This window comes from Mangifera indica, chromosome 1 (genome assembly GCF_011075055.1).
Source record: "Mangifera indica cultivar Alphonso chromosome 1, CATAS_Mindica_2.1, whole genome shotgun sequence".
NCBI classification, from domain to species: domain Eukaryota; kingdom Viridiplantae; phylum Streptophyta; class Magnoliopsida; order Sapindales; family Anacardiaceae; genus Mangifera; species Mangifera indica.
The window spans coordinates 26,230,629-26,247,221 of NC_058137.1; the positions used below are offsets into that span (position 1 = coordinate 26,230,629).

General features: G+C 33.0%; 2 protein-coding genes across 2 annotated transcripts; one reads left to right on the forward strand and one right to left on the reverse strand.

Moving 5' to 3' along the window:
• Nucleotides 1-4,184: 4,184 nt before the first annotated feature.
• Nucleotides 4,185-6,800, reverse strand: LOC123229459 (receptor like protein 26-like). The gene is made up of 2 exons (XM_044655315.1): nucleotides 6,520-6,800; nucleotides 4,185-6,279 (listed from the first exon to the last, which is right to left on the reverse strand). Exons 1-2 carry the CDS (start codon nucleotides 6,798-6,800, stop codon nucleotides 4,185-4,187), a joined length of 2,376 nt encoding a protein of 791 aa, XP_044511250.1.
• A 6,831-nt stretch (nucleotides 6,801-13,631) lies between these two features.
• On the forward strand, nucleotides 13,632-14,048 carry LOC123229525 (protein SIS2). Its single transcript, XM_044655430.1, has one exon. It carries the CDS (start codon nucleotides 13,632-13,634, stop codon nucleotides 14,046-14,048), a length of 417 nt encoding a protein of 138 aa, XP_044511365.1.
• Nucleotides 14,049-16,593: the final 2,545 nt, after the last annotated feature.

The window sequence follows — 16,593 nt, forward strand, 5'->3', positions numbered from 1 at the left end:
CTATTTTATTCACCATTCACGGTAAAGAAGTAGACAATAATTGAAAATTTGACTTTTTGAAACTTTTATCAATCTCGGGTGGAAAATAGTCATTTGGCCTTATTTTTTAAGCTAAATTCACCATTCACGATAAATAATCATGAACAGTGTAATCAACGAGCCTAGAACATATAAGCAAAGGTCCTGAATAAATAAAATTAATACTCTCTTTTTTCAATAATTTTTGTCTTAGTATATGACTTAAGCATTGAAAAGGCCTCGATAACAAAAGCCACAACCAAATAAGCCCTAATTTGTTTATGATTTGAAATTTTAAAATTAAAAATAAAATGACATACATTCATATGATCACATATTATTGTTAATAAATATATTATTGTTTATCGTTAGCCAACATAGTTTTACTTTATCTAATTTTGATTGAGCAATTACATGGTTAGCATATATCTCCCAATTTGAGCAAATTAGTTTTAAGCAAACCTCCCACATAAATGCCTTGTTTTTTCACATAATCAGATAACTATTGCAATGTCCTTACAGAAAATCTCAATTTCATTTCCAATAGTTTTTTTAGTAAATTTACCAATTATCAATCAAAATTGACGTGCTAGACTTGCTTTAGTTGAAGTCCTTGAAGCTATATCATTGTGGTGCAAGACAGCTGCAGAATGCTGCAATTGACAAAGACCAAGTGAGATTCTTCCACATATGAGGCCAGAAATTTGTGCCCTGAAAGTCTAATTGAGCGCTCTTTTTTCCAGGGAGACACACATTGATCAACAATTACAATTACTGTCATCAAATCTAATTATCAATGTGGTGCAAAATTATCAAGACAGGGTTATGCACACAAGAACCAAGTGTGAAAACGAATGTTCATGGTTTGTCAAGTGCTTAACAAAAGATAAACAAGAACTGTATGCTCTTGCATAATGGTCTGAAACAGAAACAGAGTCGCTTACGAAATTGCTACTGAAATTAAATCTACAATTTTTACAAAAGCTAAAAGTTTTCTTGGAGACATTAGTACAGCAGCTTCTGCTTCAAAAGACTCCTCCTCAATGCAATGATCAATTCTTTGAAGTCTGAGAATTAAAAAACAAAGCATGATTTCAATAGTCTATTAGATAGCTATATTCATTATGATCAGGCCATCTTAAAATAAAGTTTTACCACATAACACAATATGTGGCTCAAGTAACATTTGTTGGCTTCCTATAAAGGCCTATGGGGCCACGACCCTAGGCCCTGGAGCTAGGGCTAGATTCAAGCTAAGTTTGTTTGAACTAGAGTTTAGTTCAACCGAGCCTGAAACAAGCTCAACTTAAACAAGCTTAAGTATAAGATTTCAATTTTTTCAAACTTGAGCTCGAGCTCATGCTTTGGGGGTGTTCAATTCGTTAAGCACATGAGCCTAAAAAATTTGATACAAATCGAATAAATGACGTCATTTTAACCAAAACACATCAAAATTTTATCGCTTTAGCACTGAGTTGAGATTGGCTTCTCTCAAATGAGCTGAGTTTGAACACCTTTGAGAAGAGCTCAAGCTCGAGCTTGGCTGCACTTAAGTCGAGCTTGAGTTCAGCTTGAATCAAACCTTCCCTGGAGCATTAGAAAGATGATGATCTCATGCCTTTCCAATCATTTGTTGGAATTAGAAATGAAATTATGATTTATGTACATAAGATTGCCAAATAGATCATATTATATAGAAAGATTGCCAAATAGATCATCTAATTATTATGCAATTTCTATATAAATCATCTTATATAGAAAGATTTGTCACTCAATTTCCAAGGTCACTCAATTTGACTTGAAATTATGGCTCGAATTGGTGATTTTGAATATTATTTGGATAAAATGACATTGTTTTATAAATGAACCATGAACTTAAGCCACGACTCCGAGCTATAAATTCAAACCATTCATCCAAATTACGAAATCAAGTAAAGCTACTAAACTGAACTGAATCATTTTTCAATCAAATTAAACTTGAGCCACCTTAATTTTGGCTTGACAAACTCAAGCCAAACATTTTTTCATTTGAACCAAACATGACCCAATAGGTGTTCGGGCTCAACCAAATTCATATCCACCCCTATTGATGGGCTGCACTAGGATTGACCTAGCCCACTGCAACCTCTTGCACCCTAAAAGTAAAATTTTCATTTGATTCTTACAGCTGTTGATTCTTAACTTTTGATGACAAGATGATAATTTGAAAAGAAAAATGAGAGTACTACTGCCACAGATATTTAATGAAACGTCTGAGTGCTGTCATTTTGCCTCAACAGAAATCTGTAGAATCACCTAAGTTTGGAATTCATTGATTAGCATTTGTTCAGAGTTTAGATAGTCTTCTTTCCTACACTTCGTTGGTGTACCAGAAGTTTTAGAAACAATAATATAAATATATCTGTGTGTGAGTGTGTGTATTATGCAAGAACGGAGAAAATGCTAATGTTGTAAACTGAAAATTTTGCAGGAAAAAAGTTCTATTCATTTTCATTACGTTCTTGTGAATATATATTACAACGACTAATCAAACTTTTTTTAGCAAAATCAACTGCTACTCAGCTTGATTTAAGCGTAACAATTAACTCAAAAACTAATACATCAAAACATACTAACTCTAGTCAATCTTTCACCTAACACACCTAGTCTTATCTAGTTGTCTGTCATATTGCTTTAAACAAGCTAAATACAAAAATATCATAACACAAGCTCACAAGGCAAGCATCGTTGCAGTCCCACATCAGTGCATTTCACATCTTGCCATTTTCAGTGTCAGCTCCTAGTCAACTTCCAGCCAACCTATTCCTCAGCACTGCTTTCTTCTCTGCACATCGCTACCCCCTCCTAGTCGAGTCATGCTTCCAAGAGAGTTCAAGATAAGTCTGCCAGATCATGATGAATGAAAAATCTAAGATTCTGTTTGCATTACAGGTTATATCATTTTAATGTGAATTTGCTAAGCGATAAATTAACTTGCCTTTGCAATTTATAAGAAATTCTAGAATATATACACAAGGATTCGAAGATGAAAATCTGTTTGTGAGTGATATTGGTTTGGTTGTTTCAGCTTAACATGACCTGTCGATAGTGTTAACACTTCATCCTCACAGCACATTCTGAAAGTACAAAAACTTGTTTAGAAAGTAAATACTACCATTTTTTCACGGTTCAGCTAAGATTCATCTTACCCTGCATCAATTAGGACCAACTCGTACTCAATCAAATCACTAAACAATAATCCCAACTTTCAGATACAAAGATGAAATCAACATACAAAGTAAACACTCCCGCTTACTAAATTTATTTCCTGACTTTCTTATTGTCAGTACTTATTGCCTAAATTTGAAATACTATGAGTATCCCACTCTATTGTTCTACCTCCCCATAAACATTCTAACTAAAATTCCCTTAACTTCTGATCTTTAAATCACTTCAAGCACTGGTCACAGATTCGTATCCTACAATATGAATAATTAAGCTAATCCGCAAGACAAAGAGTGGAAAAACAAAGAGGACGTGTAGTATCTCACTGCACAAAATAATATGATCTTGACCAAATAAGCTACTGAAAATTATTGACAAAATCAGAGTAAATTAAGGTCTAGAATCTCATAAAAAAATTTGAGATTAAATACTCAGCATGGGTGAGCTAGGGAGTGACACATCATAGCAGTACACCTAGACAACAAACAACGAAATCGAATACAGGCAAAAGTTGCCAACTGTACTTGAATGAGAGATCACTTACAAATGTTCACATAATAATGCAACTATGTGCACACATATAACAAGACAAATATGTGCACACGCAAAACTAAATGAGAACAAAAATGTTGGTAGTTTGCCAAATACTTACAAATGATAAACAAGAATTATAACGGCAATCTCTTGCATAATAGTCTGGAACAGAAACAGAGTTGCTTATTGAATTGCTACTAAAATAAAAATCTACCATTAATACAAAAGCTTGAAGTTTTCTTGGAGACATGAGTATTGCAGCTTACTCTTCAGAGTCTGAGAATGAAAAAAACAAGTCTGAATTCAGTAGTCTTTTGTCTAGCTATATTCATTATGATAAAGCTGTCAATAGAAAAAAAAAAAAAAAAGCAGAATCTAGCAATAACAGGGTTGGAGCACTTACAAAATTGAGGAACAACTTTCAAATGCTAATTTGTTCTTCTTCTACGTCCTCTATTCAGCCTTCTCACATTTCTTGGACACTCTCTTTCAATCAACCTCACAAAAAATTGAGGTTTTCTTGTTGAGAACACAATGTAAGCAATAGATATGCCAATTACAAATCCAAATCCGCAGCCCATCAAAGCAATTTTCCAATCAAACCAGCTTGAAGCATTGCTTTCTTCTTCGTCTATCATTGGTGGTGCCTTATCATTGTCACATTTGTTTGACAGTGGTGATCCACACAAGCCCAAATTTCCAATGTAGGAATCATTCTGAAATGTGTCAAATTGATTTCCTTGAGGTATGCATCCCACAAGATGGTTGTAAGACAAGTTTAACACTGAAAGAAATGTTAGACTTGTGAATTGCAAAGGAATCTTTCCTATGAGCTGGTTGGAAGAGAGATCTAATGCTTCAAGTTGTGGCAAATTTTTCAATGATAAAGGTATTTTATGGGTTAAGCTATTATGAGACAAGTTGAGTAATCTGAGTAACTTGAGGTGTCCAAATACCTTTGGAATTTTCCCTTCAAACAGGTTGTTAGAAAGATCTATGCATGTGAAGATATATAAAATCCTTTCCATCCGGGTCTCAACACCTTTTAAAAACAAAGTTATTGAATAATATGAACCATAAAGTGAGCGCATGTAATTGAGTTTGACATCATCCTTGCATCCACTCTTCATAGCTTCAAAATTGTCAAAAAAGCTTGCTGGTAAAATACCAGAAAATTGATTGTGAGAGAGGTCCAGTACTCTTAACCGAGGGAAGAGAAATCTTGTGCTGGAATTGCCAATGGGACCATGAAACTGATTAAATCTCAAAATAAGTACTTCAAGAAATTGAAAGTTTACTAACCAATTCGGAAAGCTATCATTAATCCTGTTATTCCCAACATCAAGGATATCCAAACCTTGGCAATTTACCAAAGAGGATGGTAATGGTCCCTCCAACTGATTGTCATTAAGCATAAGAGCTGTCACACCACATTGATTGGGAAACGTCAGAGATTCTATACTACCATGGAAGTTGTTCTTTGCCAAATTCAAAAACTCGAACTGTGCATTGCTTTTTGCAAGACATTCTGGAATGTTTCCACTTAAGCCATTATAGGACAAGTCAAGAGATGCAACGTCGCTCATATTACAAAATGATGGAGGGATCACTCCTGTCAGATCATTGTTTGAAGCTGAGAAGAACGTAAGCCTAGATGGTAGATCCACAAGTTGTCCTTGAAGTAAGTTGGATGAAAGGTCAAGAATTCGAAGGTTGATCATGGATGAAATGTACTCAACACTGGTAAGTAAATTGTGTGACAGATTTAGGTAAGACAAGTTGGAACAATTTCCAAGCGCCAATTGGGAAATTCGGCCATAGATTGAGTTATTGGAAAGGTCTAGAATTAAATAACTTACAGTGCCCAAGAAAAGCGGGACTGCAGTTAAGCTACAAGAAGATAAAAAGACTTCATTAAGCTGGGGCAAGATGACCTTTCCTGTTACTGACAAAAGCGCATTATATGAAAGATCAATATGCGTCAGATTTTTTAGCTCTGAAAGCATCTCTACCTGCACATTGCCACTGAAGTTATTGTTTGCAAGTGTTAGCACTATGAGATCCAAAAGTTGAAAAATCGAATCTGGAATTGGACCACAAATCTCGTTATCATTCAAATCAACATAAACTATTGGACCAGGGTGCTGGAACTGCTTCATCGGACCTGTGAGTTTATTGTGGGAAAGATCTATACTCTCCAAAGATAGCAGAGTAAACAACCATGTCGGTACTTTGCCACTTAGAAGATTATTATTTAACTTGATGTCACCTAGATATGGAAGACCGCTTATCCGACTAGGAAATTGACCTTGAAATTGATTATAAGAAAAGTCCAAGTAAAGAAGTCCATTCAGGTTAAATATTGATGTTGGCAACTGACCACTGAAATTATTAACGGAGAGATCTAGAGTCTCTAATTTACTAAGATTACCCAAAACATCTGGAAATTCTCCAGAAAAATTGTTGTGTGTAAGAGATAGCCAAGTGAGCTGGACAAGTTTAGATAATGAAGTTGGGACTTGACTGTTGAATAAACATGTTTACATTGACCAGTAAAACCGTTCCATGACAAATCCACGTAGGTGATTTCTGCAAGGTTTTCTAGTGATGATGGAAGTGACCCTTGGAAATTGCAATTAGAAAGAGACAGATAATTTAAGTACATAAGATTGCCAAATGTCTCAGGTAAATTTCCTAAGAAATTTGTGTGAGAGAGATCCAATACTCTGAGATCACTGCTCTTATTAAATTCTGGCAAATCACCTGTGATCCCTCAGTGACAACATTAGCTGCTGGAGAAATGGAAATAGAAAATTTTCACTTGGAAATTTGCCTTGCACTCCAGTTAACCTAAGGTTGAGGGATATCAAAGAAGAAGACAAGTTTACTAAAGAACCAGCTGAAACAGTAGACATACCAACAGTTTCAAGATGAAGATATCTTAATTTCGTTAAATTTTGCAAGAGCTTATTGAATCCATTTTGATCAATACTTAGGTCATAGTTGGAGAGATCAAGTGAAATAAGATCAGATAGGAGAAACATTTCGGTGGGAACTAGGCCAACCAAACCTGAGGAAGAAAGGTTTAGATGTGTTAATTTGGTGAACTTACCAAAGTTGGGTGAGATTTGCGATCTAAATAAATCATTGCAAGCAAGATTGAGCCTCCGGAGATGGTGGAGGAGGAAGAGGCTGCTATTTTCATGGACAAGGCCAACAAGCCAACTCGAACTAAGGTCGAGGCCAATAACATGTCCAGTGAATGTATCACAAGTGACACCATCCCACAAACAGCAATCACTACCCTCTTTCCAGGACTCAGTCTTAGGATACCCATCACAAAGCGGAGAATAATGTTTATAAAGGGAAAAGTTGTTCTTGAAATGAAGTAGAGCAACACTTTGTTCAGAGGAGAAGAGTACCGATGATGGAGAAAAGGATAAACAAGCAACTTGAAGATGCAAGATGAAGATGAAGAAGAAGAAGAATAACACTAGCATCTCTTTTCTTTTAAAGAAAAAGAAATGAACATTTTGATATATATATATATATATATATACACATATACATATACACACTATCTGTGTAAATTGGTCACAACAAGTGAAAAAAAGGGAAGTGACCCTTAATTTTACTTAAAAAATAACGTTAATTCTTTCTTTCTTTTTTTTTTTTTAACACCTCAATCCCTCCATATAAATAAAATATAGCTGTAAATTTATTTTTAATATAAATTCATTTTTCTTTATATTTGGGGTTGAAAAGATAGGACCTTTTGATTATTCCCCGAAAATTAAGATTTTCGTCTTCTTTAACAAAAGACTTACCCGTGGTCAACACGTAGACAACTAACTATCACAAAATTTTTATTTCTTTTTCCCTTGTATTTTTAATTTATTATAACTCTTTCTAACTTTTCTTCTTTTTTTAAGCCCTCCTTTCTCAACCCCAACTAAACCAAACAAATGGTCAAAATGTATCATTTTCATTTTTTTCTCTTTGCTTTATATTTTTTTAATTATAATTTTTCCCTATTTCTACCCGTTACAATAAAAAAGGTCAAAATGTATTACTTTCATTTTTATAAACAAATCAAATTGAACATTCACATTTGAGCTCAGATCGAATCCAAATTTATATTACTTGCTAACTGAGTTTCAGTCTAATTGATATCAAATCACTCTTGATTCAAATCTTTTGAATTCAAATTAATCTTAAATTGGGACTTGTTTGGGCTCAATTCAGATAGAATTCAGTCCTAAATTTACCTTTCAAAATGATGTCATGATTAGCATGTTGGTCTTCTTCAACAATGTTTTTGATTGTTTTCATTCAATAAGTAATGCCTTGACAAACTCCTAAATTGATGCTATTTTGCTTGGATTAAGGGATGTCAATTGTTTGTTCACATTGCTTAAGAAGACCAGCATGTTAATCACAGCATAACTTTTAGGGGGCGTTTGGTTTGGGTAATGTTTGATTACTAAAATAGAAAGATTATCTTGAAGATAGATTACTTAGAAGATTACTGGGTATAAATGATTACTATGTTTGATAAAATTTGATAGGTATAAATAATTATTGTGTTTGGTTAAAGATAATAAAAGATTACTAGTAAAATATTTTACTTAAATGCCCTTGAATATAATTATTTTTAAATATTTTTTATATTATTTGTCATATTAATTAAAAATAAATTTATTTTTATCTCAAAAAATTAATAAATAATAATTTTTCTATAATAAACTCAAGATTACCCCAGTAATCTTTAAATACCTAAGGTGAAGGTGGTAATCAGATTACCAATTATATTACCCGCCACGTCAGCATTGGTAATAGAAGATTATTGTAATATTTTATTACTGACAAACCAAACAAGGGAATAAAAGATAGATTACCAAGGTAATCTTAAAAATTTTTAACCAAACGCACTCTTATGTTTTCCAAAATGAGCCTTTCATCGAGAAATTAATGTGAACAAACAAAATTATAGCTCCAGAAAGTAACATGACTTTTTTCACATTACTTTTCGCGATTAAAGGCTCCATCTATTGTCTATTTTATTCATTGTAATTGCCCAAGATACAAAATAAGAATACATAATTTATGTTGAAAGTCCAACACGAAAAAATAGACAGGCATGAAATGGAGAAAATTTCACTATGAATGATGAAAATTTTAAAATGAAGAAGAGATTATTTTGTTTTCTGTATTGTGGCACACTCACTCACTTTTTACTTACACTCTAATGCACCTTTTATATACAAACCTTTCCATACATTTTTAGGCAGCTTTTATATTCGAACCGCAATTGACAAATACTTGACATGTATACAAGTGGCATGTTTGCAATAGATAACACATTATTCCGCCAATAGATTGTACCTATTTTACTCTAACTCATTGCTATTTTACCGTTACATATTGTATTTACTTAAATATAATTAAAAATTTATCCATTAAGTCATGTGACCCATACTAGGGGGCCAAGCACAGATCAGTCTCTAAGCCATAGTTCCTGAATTCAAATAACCTTTTATATAATTTGGATCGTCACTTTATATAAAATAGTTTCTTTGCTTATTGCAATATGTAACAATGTGCATATGTCTATGTAACTAAAAGACAACGAATTCAAGCTTTTCCATCACACAAGCTTTTCATACTTTATATGTCTACTGCACTAGGCCTAGCAAAGATACTTTGTAATGGTAGTCTTAGTACAATGATCATATTAGATCCAACCAAGTAAATATTGTTTGTATTGATGCGGTACTCCCACAAATTTGTATTTGAGCTTTATGCAAGCTTTCTTTCATTCAAAATGAGTCACTAAGTTAAGAGGATCCAAGTCTTATAAATTGAATATCATATTTACTCCTGAATGATATTGGGTTTAGCATGAATATTATGTGATTATTTAATAATTAATACAAACAAATATTAAAAGTGCAATAATACTTTTTTTTTTCCAAAAGAATATTTCACTTATAAGATTTGCTAAAATGACAAATTTTTACTATTTAAGTTTCAAAGAACCAAATTCTCACTCATCATTTGCTTTCGCTGGTGAACTAGAAAGGCATAAAATCATTTGATTTGTCTATTTTCTATTTTCCCCCTTATTCTTTTTAATTTTCATTTCTCCCTCATTTTTCTATTTCACTATTCAAAATTTTAGGGGCAAATTGTAATTTTTAAAAATATTAAGAGCATTAATAAAATTTCTTAGCAGTATTTTTGAAAAAAAAAAAAGGTTTAAGGTGTTTTGAAATTTTTAAAATTTTAGTATACCTCTTAATATTTTTAGAAATGATAATTACATTTTTAAAGAGTTGGCTAAAATGCAATAATTTCAAGTTAATTAGATTTTTTTTTAAATATGAGCGTGTCACTGCTAGGTGTCGTGCTTCTGTGAGTTAGTGCAAAAGTAGACTCTGTGTGTGTGTGTGTGTATGTGTTAAGAGCTTGTGAGTGTTTAGTGAATGAGTAAAACTATGTGCATAACTTTCTACACAAACAAATAATATATCACCGTGTGATTAAATAGTTTTAAATTACAGGTAAAACAATATTCAATCATATAGTAACATATCATTATTTGTGTATAAAGTTGTGTATATGATTTTATGGGTAATGAATTAGTATTCAAGTGAGTAAATGTTTTTGTGTTAGTGAGTGAAGAGAAGTATTGCAAAGTGTGTTGGTGTGGTTTTGTAATTCTTGAATATTAATAAAGTTATTGTTTTATAATTACCACTTTCACTCAACAAAGAGGCCATGCTTTCTCAACCCTTTTAAACAGAAGATACTGTTATAATTTGTTAGAATTGAATTCGATTTAAATTATTTAAATTAGAATTACAACTCGAGTCAAATGCATTGTGTTTAAACTAAGAATTAGACTCATTTTCATAAATCAATCAAGTTTAAATCAAATGCAATATTTAAATTTGAGCTCGGATCAAGTTTAAATTTAAATTACTTGCAAACTAAGTTCCAACATAATTAAAATCTAATCAATCTTGAGTTAAACATTTTAAATTCAAATTAATCTTGAATTGGGACTTGTTCGGGCTCAATCTGGATAAAATCCAGTCGTTAATTTATGATTCAACATGAAGGCATGATTAACATGTTCGTCTTCTTCAACAATGTTTTTATCTGCAAAGACTTGATCCCGACCCGTGATAATTCATTGTTGGGAAAAATGTCTATAAGTAATGGGGATTGTACTTAACCAATGATAATTCAATCTTGAAAAGAAAAAGGAAAATGTAATGCATCGACAAATTCCTAAACTGATTGTGTCCCTTAACTTTTATGTCAACTGTTTGTTTATGTAATTTCCCGACTAAAGGCTCCATCAATTGTTTATCTTATCCATTGTAATTGCTCCGATCAATGCTCCTAAACTTCTGTTACGAAACCAGAGAAAAACAAAATAAGAACACATTTTAATTATGGCCAAAGGACTATTTCCCACCCAAGGTATGCTTTTTTTTCAAATGCCCCCCATTAACTTTAAAAATCTCATTTATCCACCTATAAGCCGTTAAAATTAACTGAGTCCGTTAGTCATATCATTTCTCCCCCCAAACCCTAAAAACTAACAAATTCCTCCCACCCCAAGTTTTCAAAAATTGCATTTTCCCCCTGGGGTTTTCAAACCTTCAGATTCAATTTTTTCGGTGATGACTGACGATCTCTAAGCACCTACTCTCCCTTTCTGACGGGTCCTCTTTCTGGTCGTACATCTCCCGACACTGTGTGACGTCGTCGTTGACAAAGACGACTCGTCTTCATCTCTAACGAAGACAAATCGTCTTCGTCAATGACGACGCCTAGGAGGAAAAGATGCCACACGGTCAAAAAGAGGAGACGTCAGGGAGGAAAAAATGTCGCCTGGAGATTGTTGGTCGTTGCAGAAAAATTCAATCTAAAAGTTTGGAAACCCTAAGAGAAAAAATGTTGTTTTTGAAAACTTGGATTAGAGGAAAATTGTTAGTTTTTAGGGTTTGGGAGAAAAAATTAAATTAAATTTAAGTTTATTTTTAATATTACAGATAAAATGATAATTTTACCCTTGAAATCGATTTTTTTAATAGCTCATAAATAGATAAATGAGATTTTCAAAGTTAATGAAAAGACATTTAGAAAAAAAGCATACTTTGGGTGGGAAATAGTCGTTTGGCCTTTAATTATACCCAAACCTTTATGTTCATTTTTATGCAGCTTTTATACATGAACCCTAATTAGCAAATCTTCGACATACACACTCACAAGTCGTAAGTTTGCAATAAATACCACATTTTTAGCCAATAGGTTGTATTTGTTTTATCGTAAGTCATTGTTATTCTACTTATTATCTATTGTATTTACTTAAATATAAAGAAAATTTTACTTTTAGTACAATGATTAAGAGAAAAAGACTTTGTGCTTTGTGTGAAAATGGTGAAGAGGTTCCCTCAATGAGACCTTTTAATTGGATAAATACATAAATAAATTGTTTAGCAAATAAGTCACGAGTCTTATAAACTAAATCATACGCTCATGCGCTAACCATCACTCTTGAGAAGCATGTGCTCTTGTGAGGTTATTTTAACCATCCATGAGCCCAAGTTAATATCAATTGTTAGATTTAGATCTAACTAAATAGATATTATTTGTTTTGAGGTCGCACTCCCAAGAGTTTGTGTTTGAGCTTTATGCAAGCTTTCTTCCATGCAAAATGAGTCACTAAGTTTGCGTCATATAAATTAAATCTCACATTTATTCTTCAATGATATAGGGTGTGTGAATATTATGTAATTATTTTATAATTAATATAAAGAAATATAAAAAATACAATAATTTTATGGCCAATAACTATTTTCCATCGAAAGTTTATTAAAAAAACAAATTCTCACTTTTAAGTTTTAGAAAACCAAATATCTATCCGTTATATGTTTTTGTTAATAAATTTGATTAAATGAAAAGTATAAGCTCATTTTATATAAATTTTTCCTATTTTCTCTTTTTTCTCTCTATTTTTTTCTTTTCTTGTTATTCTTATTTTTTACTTATATTTTCTATTTCTCATTTAAAATTTTGAAAGGAAAACTATAATTTTTAAAATACTAGAAGTATTAATAATTTTTTTTCAAAATGTTTACTGAAATAAAACAAGTTTAGTGATATTTTTGAAATAATTTCAATTGATTCTTCGATAATTTCAAAAATAATAATTGCACCCTCAAAGGCTTAAAAAATTTACATAACCCCTTTAAGCAATCTCCAAAATATTCCTTCCTTCTCCAAGTTCTTTAGTCTCAATACAAACAAAATCACAAAAACCAGGTTTTTCTTTCTTTTTTTAAAGGTAAACATAAATATGTAAACAGTTTTACAGAAATTCCAAGAATTAGTAGTTTTTATTTTTATTGATAACTTGAATGGTAAATAAGAAAAATATTAAACATGGGAGCTTGGACTCCAACAATGATATGTCAAGATCAATTAAAATAATAATCACAATATTTTTTTAATTGTATGTATTTTTATTGAAATAGAAACATAAAAAGAATTTTTTTTTTTTTTTTTTTTTTAAACTCAGGTAAATGGAAGCTTTTAACAATGGCACCCATTGAAATTGAGATCTAAATTCTAAAAGATAGAGTCAGACTTTTAAATGATGCAACAATATCATAGAACTCCACGTGGCACATCCTTGGCGAGTGTCTAGAACCAACCGTAAACTTCTGATGCAGCCACGTGTCCTTAGGGTATCCCTGTTTCTCTGCAGCTAAAACCCTAAGACCTTCCACTATTAAACCCCATCCCTCCCTATTCGCCTCCAGGAAACAATCTCTTCTCAGGCAACTACAAAATCTCAAATGGCGAACTCCACTGCCAGAATCTTACTCAAAACCGGCAAGTCTTTTCCTCAGCTTTTCCGGAGCCGTCTTGTCGGCCAGTCGAACGTCGAGATTGCTATTAAAGAACAGCAACTTCTTCGGTCTTTAATCAATCCAACACAGAAGATATTTGAGCAAAAACCCATTTTGGGAAATGGGTTTAATTTTGTTGATTTCGTACTGGGGAAAGATCACGCCTTGTGCACAGAGCAGATCATAAAGCCGACTGTGGAGGCACGTGGAAAGCGCGTGGTGAGTGATGTGGACGAAGACGATGACGGTGATGATACTGTGTACGATGATGATGACGTTGAGGATTTTGATGACGAAGATTTTGATGATGAAGATTTTGATGACGATGATGAAGATGGTGATGATCGCGGTGTTAGGACTTGACGATGCTATATAACTGATCTGATTGCTGGTCTTCAGAGTCTTGTTGTCTTTGTGCTAAGTGTTGTCTCCTACCCCTTTCTTGTGTCTTTTCTTTGGATTCAAGTAATTATTAAGACTAGTTCAGTTTTTTTTTATTTTTCTCTAATATAGCATTTTAGTTCAAGATATTCCAAGATCAATTTTTAATTCAGAAATAGAATGATCTCAATTATTAATACCAGGCATTGTTTCATTAGTTTTGCTTACCAATTATACTAGGCAAACATATTCTTAGATATTGTCAAGATCAAATATTTACTTGCCCCCAGGGGTAGTTTAACTGGTAAGAGCTAGGATTCCCCTGACAAAGTCTAAAAACCATAAGACTATGGTTGTGCGGTTAGTTTTTAGGAAGTATATTGAAATGTCAAGTTTTCACCTTTTATTTTTGATAATATCAAATTTCCACTTATGAGTAGTTAAAATTAACGGCGGTAAAAATAAAATCATTATTTTTTTCATAATATTAAAAATAAACTGAAATATAATCTAATTTTGTTTCACTAAACTTTAAAAACTAAATTTTTTTCCCAGCTTAAGTTTTCAAAAATGATAGTTTCACCCTAAGGTTTTGTTTTGAAATCTCCAGTGACATCTCTGATTCTATTGCCGACGGTTTCTCCCTCTCGAAGCATTCTCTCATTTCGGTGATCTTTTTTTTCCCATTTGGAGGCTAGATCGATGTCGGAGACGTTTTGGAAGACGAAAAACTTCATCAGGAAAGACTTCGTATTCGATGTCGATCGGGCCTTTAAATGAGAAGAAAGAGATCGTCGAAAAGAAATGATGCTTCGGGAGAAAGAGGTCGTCGGCAATGGAGCCAAAAATGTCATCGAGATTTTAAAACGAAACCCTAAGGTGAAACTGTTATTTTTTAAAACTTACGCTGGGAAAAACTTTTAGTTTTTAAAGTTTAGGGAAGCAAAAAGAGATAAAATTTTAATGGGTTAGGTTTCGTTAATTTTGACTATTCATGAGTAGGTGTTTGATATTATCAGAGATAAAGAGTGGAAACTTGACATTTCAATATACCTTTGGTGGGAAAAAGTCGTTTGGCCGAGTTTTTATCTATACGATGTGGTCGATTGAGTCCGTTTCGGTGGAGCTTCTCCTCATGAAAAATCAAATATTTACATTACTGATTGAAATTAAACCTTGATAGAAGATAGGAAATGACAGTTGCCTCGCCAAATTTCTTTAATTGCCGGCGTTTAAAACTATTCAAAAATGCATCACTTAGACCCCAAACAAAGATTTTATCTACAATTTTCAGCAGTTTTGAAAAATGACTATTTTCCGGTCTTAGGGTTTTTTCCTTTCTTTCTCCGATGACGACCATCTCCATCTCAACGATTTTCTCTTCCCACCTTCATTGGTTCTCTTTCTCCATCAGCATCCAAAGACGTAGACGAATTGTATTTAAAGAGTGATAGAATACTTGAAAAAAATCCTGAATGAGCATAAAGAGGAGGAGAGGACACATACGGGCGAAATTGGTTGATGTTTCTTTCGAGACTCCAGAGAGAGGGTGACCTTGAATTTCCCTTTACTGACAACAACATTAAAGCAGTCATCTGGGTTAGTATAATATTGTTTTAATTTGCTGAAAGCACAAAGAATTTAAACCCTTTGCTACTAAGAGTTACGTTATATAAGCAAACTAGCATCAATCAGAAATTTCACTACTTTCAATGCTTCCCGGGATCTTAAGTCCATTCTTCTTTGCAGTCAGTGGAGGGAACTGAAATTTGATAATAATTTCACTGTCCGTGGACTCATTTGACAAGGTCTGATTGTCTAAGCCAAGATTTCTGCAGCCAACCACGCAAATCCTAGCATCATAAATTCCTTCAGATGTACTTCAACTCGCCTAGAATTCACACTCAAAGATGTATTGAATAGAGTTTTTACGTTACCCAATTCGGTAAAATCATGCAGTGTGACACCGATCTTGTAGATGATACTGGGTTCTTTACTAATGTTGTTATTTGCTTCATTGCCAAAACTTGGAGGCCTCAAGCTTGAAAATGGCATGGAGGAATATTCTGACCACTGAGAAATTTGATCGCCAACAGAAACCTGAACTGAAGAACCCCATGCAATATCTTTTCTAGCTTATCTTATAGACATATCAAAACTCATTTCAGGTGAATACCCATTAGGATATTTCCCCCTACTGTTTCTGATGGGTAATTTCTTCCTTGAGCATTGCAGATTTCTTAACTCATTTCAGTCCCAATCCCATGATCCTTCCCCAACGAATGTTGCTTTCAGATTGAAAGGGTGATAATACCCAACAGAACTTACTGTTGGGGAACTCCATCAAAAACTTAGTACTTTGTCCATCCACTGAACAATGAATTTCATTGAGAGACATGATTCAGAGGTAAGTATCCTACTTCTCCACCGAAAAGATTGCAAGTCTTACTAGAACTGCAGTCACTTCTATACTTTAATTTAATTTGAATGAGTGGATAGATCTCTTAAAAAGTGAACAAATGGTTGT